The sequence below is a fragment of the Pomacea canaliculata genome, linkage group LG12 (genome assembly GCF_003073045.1).
Source record: "Pomacea canaliculata isolate SZHN2017 linkage group LG12, ASM307304v1, whole genome shotgun sequence".
Lineage (NCBI taxonomy): Eukaryota > Metazoa > Mollusca > Gastropoda > Architaenioglossa > Ampullariidae > Pomacea > Pomacea canaliculata.
The window spans coordinates 14,266,395-14,272,684 of record NC_037601.1 but is presented as its reverse complement, the minus strand read 5'-3'; the positions used below and the strand labels follow the sequence as shown (position 1 = coordinate 14,272,684).

Below are 6,290 nucleotides of genomic sequence, written 5' to 3'. Positions count from 1 at the left end.
GTATAGGTAAACAGTGTGATGTTCTCCTGAACCGAGGAAATGCACCATTGACGGACGCCTGTCCTTCATCCAGCCTTCGTAATCTCGTATACATCGCATCCTTCAACGTTGAATTTTCATCATCATGACAAACTCTTCGAGTCGAGTACCCTTGAATTGTGACACAGATTATGCGATCATCTCTTCGTCTGAACATGGATTGCTAGCAACAATGGTGGGATTCTGTCATACTTTCACTTTGCGTGGGTGGCTGATTAAATTATTGTTCTGTAGTTTTGACAGTGCATGTTACAGCAAAGAGATTACTACTAATCCTGTTTCATCCCCACCCTGCATGAGCAGCTCAGCTGGGACATCAAAATCAGATGATGTTTCTCCATTCACACCGCCTAACACTCTTTTGACCTCTTCCCGTAGGACCAATAGATCTACAAGGTTGCTGGTTCCTATCTAGTTGTTTTAAAGAATAGTAGCGTCTTTATCTGGAAGTTGTGCAGGTCTTTGCAATATTCATTTCAACGAATGAGTACAGCATTTCTGTGAGAAAGCGGTCCTCAATGACTGGTGTCGTATTGACCTATCTTGAAGAGAATCTTTACCAGCTGATAGGCCCAAGGTGACAGCAACATCTCACAACAGTCAAGCGGCGTAGGCTGGTCTGGTTCGACCATGTGATCCAGCATTTTTTCGGGGTACCTTGGAAAGGGGGGGGTCGACACCGAGATGGACGGAGGAAGAAATGGCTCGCAAAATGAAGGAATGGACTGGTCGCAATGCAAGACCTGCTTACCTGCTGTTATGTATAGATCAAGTGGTAGGTTTGTCAGCCAGGTGTCTATCCAATTGTTTCCCATAATGACCAATGCGGACCAGCTTAACCGTCAACTTGTACGTACCAGTTGATGCATGCATGAATGGATTTTTTTCTGAGACAGAAAGTGCTGAAAAAAAGAATACAATGAATAGGAAAAAATTATACTTTCCTTGTCCTCGTGCTTTCACTGGACGCTCACAGCAAAGCACGCAATGATTAAATTTATAGTTATTTTTAAAAATAATATATATATAACTTCTTTTCGTGTAATCGCGGACATGGTCTAATTTAAAACCTTTCTTATTTCATTTACCGTATAAGATATAACACTTAACATTCCTTGTATTGTAATGTGCGAGGGAAATATAAATTAATGTGAGTGTAATAACTGAGAACTTTGATTTTAATTGAGGAATATATTTGAAAATGGTGGTGGAAAAGATTGTCTGTGTTGCAAGGGAGTGAATGTTTTTATAAAAGCATAAGACAAAAGTTGCTTCCCTTTCTCGTCTTGCGCATGGCAAGTTTAAATTTATGCCTCCTGTCGGTCACGTGACGCAAACTGTATACGACTACGGCAAGTTCGCGAAATTCAAAAAAGGTATTTTCTCTTCGTTAAGAGAGTTTGGGCTTTGCCTTAGAGAAAACACGTATGTATACACATAGTTTGTTTTACTTAATAGAATTGATTAAACGTGAGGAATTAAAGCCACGATCGAAGATATCGGCACTGATAAACAGACAACATCCCAATGGAAAAGTTGCTCATGAGAAAATGTGGCAGAAACTTATATATTTTAAGAAGTTTACAAGATTTTCAGTAATTACAAAGTAATTTCTGTAATCTCCCAATAGATCTATTCTAAATTTATTCATTTCATTGAACTGTTATTGCTCTAACTTTTCGTAAGATGAGGGCTGCTAAACAGCAATCAGTGGTAAACTGTCTGTTTATGTCGTCTGCTACTGCAAGCTTTAATTAAGAGGGTTTTAAGAGATGCAGGTTGCAGTCTTTTACTTAATTTTATATTCGTTCTCTGTAGTGAAATTTCAGTTCTTTTCAGTGAATTAAGTGAAAAAACAAGAGGTATTTCAGTAACAAATCCAAGCAGGAATTCTCATTTGTTGAATGAATATCTCAATATAAATGTTTGCAAGCATTAAAATTGATTGTGTGTGCCTCTAAAAAAAGTCAATGGCACTTTTGCCATGAAGGATATGGAAGGTGCTAAAACAGTAAATGAATGTGTTTTGAGGATATTTGTTGTAGATGATGTACCACTCTTAGCAGAAGAAAAAAAATCACACAGGCATTTCTAAAAATGTACAAACCACTCTAGCATCCATTATTTGGAATATGCCACTGTGAACTGGCAGTCATTCTTAAAGAGACAATCACTATCAGTGAAAAGTATGCAAAGATTTGCTACTGAATTGAAGGTTAAAATTAAGAAGGTTAAATGTATAAAATTTTCAGTGGTACTGACATTGACAAAAGTGCATTTTTACTGCAACTTTAACATAGCAACCCAGTAGATTTTTTTAAACTAAGCTTTGCTGAACTGACAAAAGAAAATTCTTTTTGCTTCCATAACACTGTAAAATACCAAAATGCACTACTAATAATATTAAATCAACCCCAAATATAAATTTATCCAATAATCATCTACATTATTTTTTTCTAAATTCAGATAAATCTTTTATGAATATTAATCAGAAAAGTACCTACACATATAAAGATGGAAAAGATTAAAAGGGAATGTATAAATAGGTCATGAGACTGTTCATACAACAGCGTGAAAGTGATAAGATGCAAGACTTTTCATTGATATGTGTATATTTGTATTGCTGTGAAAATATTGTTGTTTGTTTTTTTGTGGATCCACATGCACACACAAGCTTGTGATAAAAGGAGAAGAAAGATTGTACATTTCACATTTTCTATTGTCAGTTTGCAGGTATTAACTGACAACAAAATAAATATGTACACTCCACAAGCTAAACGTATCAAGGTAAGTTTCAGTACAGTAATGCCATTATTATCTCTTAACAACCTTAACACAGTAATAGTCTTGATGTTTTTTGTTTGTTTGTTTTTTATTTTGTAGAGGTTAAAAATTCTCTATAGTTAGCTTAGTTTTCACAGAAGATCACATGCATTGGCATGTAGGTAGGGAAGGAGTATTTTGGATCAGGAGTTTGTGCATAACTCTACTTTTGTGTAACAACTAATAGTGGAGTTTAACCAACTGTTAGAATATATATCTTTTGATTATATTTTATCTTTTTACATGTAGACCAGAATTTAGGCATCTAGTAATAGTAATGTGTGATGGGCTGGAGGTATGACGTCATAATTTACTTTTATAATTCAGGGTACTCCTTTGCTCACTTCTTAATTACTCATCTTCATTGTCACATTTTGTTTGTGTTTTTCATGGTGTCATTCCCTTGCTGTTAGTTTGTTGGTAGTGTACAGCATATTGAGCTCACCTCCACGCTGGAAATGTGCTGTACATATTCTATTATTATTTATTACCATTATTACTGCTGCAAGAGTCTTCACTTAATTCATGGTTAGTATTTTTGGTGAGGACAAAGTAGGATTTGGCACAATCAAAGATGTGCAAATTGTTTTCAGTCCATAGGGAAATGAATATTGATAAAATTTCTTATCCACCATCTTATCCATCATCTCTTCATGCCTGTCTCTAAGTGTGTATGTGTAGGAGTGTGTGAGAAAGCAAGTTCTTGAATACGTAAACATATTGTGAACAATTGTTTTGTTTTAGTTATGTAGATTTCAAAAATTTAGCTTATTAAATGTTTTTCAAACAGCTGGATGGTCCAGTCTTTACAACTCCAATTACATTGGAACGAACGAAAAGCTGTTTTGAGGATTCTCCCCATTCTATGCACACAAAGTCAGGTTTGTGTTTGATAATCTGAATCATCTCTTATGGCAAATTTTTAACTCAAATAAGATATCTTGAATTTTGAACGAAATAGTTTCAACTGTAAAAACTTTTGTATTAAGATCATCAACATTTTTATCTTTTTTATACGCTCTGTGTGTGTTTTGCACATGCGAGAAAAAAGATGTGAGTTAGTGAATGCAGCCAGCTCTGACACTTTTGTAGCCTGTAGAAAGAGGGCAAACATTCTGATTTGTTTTAAACACAAGTTTGTGCTGAACCCTTGCTTCTGTTTAGTCTTTAAACATAGCCAACCCTGCTGCACAAACCTTACCATGTTGTGGGAATTAGCAACCCATTTGCTATTTGCTTTTGCAGTTTAACACTTTGTCACTACCTTCAAGGTATCTTAATTTTCATTCTTAGTCCAGCTAAGAAGCAAGAAAAGGCATTGCTTTAATTAAACATTAAAGATAATGTATTAGAGCATCCTTAAGGATCTAATAACTATATTTTTTATACTTATCACCATTTGAGGATATGCCAGATGTAACTGATGACCTGGCATCAAAATTTCTAAGAATAAGCAGTTTTGATTTCATGAGGTAAATGCTTGCATTAGTTTAGTGATGTTTCATCACATTTATAACAGCATTAACAGAGGAATTCACACATACACTTGGCTGATTAGATTGTTTTTGGTGGGATTGCAGCAAGATATGACCTGATTTGACAATTTATCAATTTACCAGTCGTTCATTCATTATGGAAGCAAGTGTGTGGATGCACATGCACCAACTCTCATTCATGTGTGTGTACCAAAATGCACAAAAGTATACCTGTATAAATATTTAACAGTGGTAAAAGAAATATTTATAAATAAAAGGAGATAAATTAACAGACTGCAGTGACAGTTTAACTAAATTTTTAAAACAGACTTTGTATGAATTTAAACAGCTGATAGTGAAATAGTTCTTTCTATTTTCTGTTTTTCTGAAGCTTCAAGTAGACTAGGGTGTGAGAGAGGTGTTTGAAGAGGGAAGAACAAGTAAACTGCTAGAGTTTTGCAGAAAAGACTCATGTAAATGTCATGGAGTGCAGCACTTAATCAAGAAAATCCTCTTAAGCATACACACATAAAACCTCATGACAGGTTAGGGTTTTGATTTTTTTTTTGTTTTTTTGGATGGCTTGTACTAAGATTAGAACCTGGCAACAGTGCTATTTACCTGAACTTCCCTTGTGCTAGCCACAGCGATACCTTTTGCTCAGGAAAGAGATGTTCATTGAATGTGACCCTAACAATTGCTAGCACATCAGAGCAAAAGTATTTATTAAATGTTATGAAGTGGGATTTTATTCTCTAAACGGAAGTAACAGTAATGTTAGACAAGCTAGCATGTTGCAGATATCACATACACTTTCTGTTATCTCCTTTGCTCTCACGATTCTGCAAGGAGGTGTGTGTGTGTGGGGGGGGGGAACAAATCTCAGCAATGCGTTCCACACCACAAGAATGATATGGTAACATGTTTATGAAGATTGGTCTAGGTATAGTATTCCCATTTGGAGACGGGCTCACACCACTGGAGGGTCCACACTAAAGGGTGTTCGCAATCTTTAACATTAAAGAAAAATCAAATTGTTTTGAATGGAATGTCACTTTTAAATAACTGATAGCTAATGTGTTTATATAGACTGTCATAATATTTAGGACTAATGGTATCATCCTCATATTTTAAACTTTCACACTGTCTAGTCAAACTACCTCTTCCTTCAAAGGATTGTCTAACAGTCGTTAACATTAAAAAAGAAGGGAGTGATACGTAGGACGGACATGGTAGTGGAAGGGGGGGATGGGTACCGTACGCTTTTTGAAAAGCTACCGCAGTGGTGACAGGACCACGAGGAATGGGCGCAGCGCGTGCAGCACGCATGCGAAGCCTGCAAACAACGAGGATCAACGTACCTCTTGCGCGCTGCAGTTTGTGTGCACACGCGCGCGCGCTCCACACGTACGCAGAGGACAGAAAAAAAGTGGACCGACTGGATTCTTTCCTCGGCGACTAACAGTTATTGTGTGGAGTTATATTTGACAGCCTAAAAGCATTGGATCATTTGAAATGGAACTTAGGAAGAAGGCAATGTTTGTGTGTAGGTGGAGAGGCAAGACGTGGGATATGAGGGAATACACGCAGAACTGTTAAAAAAAAAAAGCTTGAGTTATGAGTTAGGCATGAGTCAAACCGTGAAAGCATCCATGCAGATACGTTGAATCCAGTTGAAAGACATTCCATACCACCTAAACCAGGTTGAGTTTGTAGATGAAGGAGGACAAACGTGTGGTGTGGGGGGGGGGGTTAAATTTTAAAATTCCTTCACCCATCCATAGAAGGAAATGAAAAGCTGGATTCACCCCTCCCTTAGAAAGAACCAGTTTTCTATACAGATACTATTTGTAGAATGAATCTTTATTTTGACACTCTTACAGTAACACTGACGCATGTGATTGTTAGCGTCAGTTATACGTAAGGTCACCTGTTCATTTGAATACAAAAGTA

The 6,290-nt window shown here is 36.5% G+C and overlaps 1 protein-coding gene across 1 annotated transcript in view; it reads left to right on the top strand.

Moving 5' to 3' along the window:
- The first annotated feature begins 1,333 nt into the window (after positions 1-1,333).
- Positions 1,334-6,290, top strand: part of LOC112577396 (kinesin-like protein KIFC3) — a 31,217-nt gene continuing 26,260 nt past the window's right edge. Inside the window, 3 exon segments of the mRNA XM_025260460.1 lie at positions 1,334-1,464; positions 2,766-2,826; positions 3,653-3,743. Coding sequence (XP_025116245.1) covers positions 1,349-1,464; positions 2,766-2,826; positions 3,653-3,743 — 268 coding nt within the window. The 5' untranslated portion in view covers positions 1,334-1,348.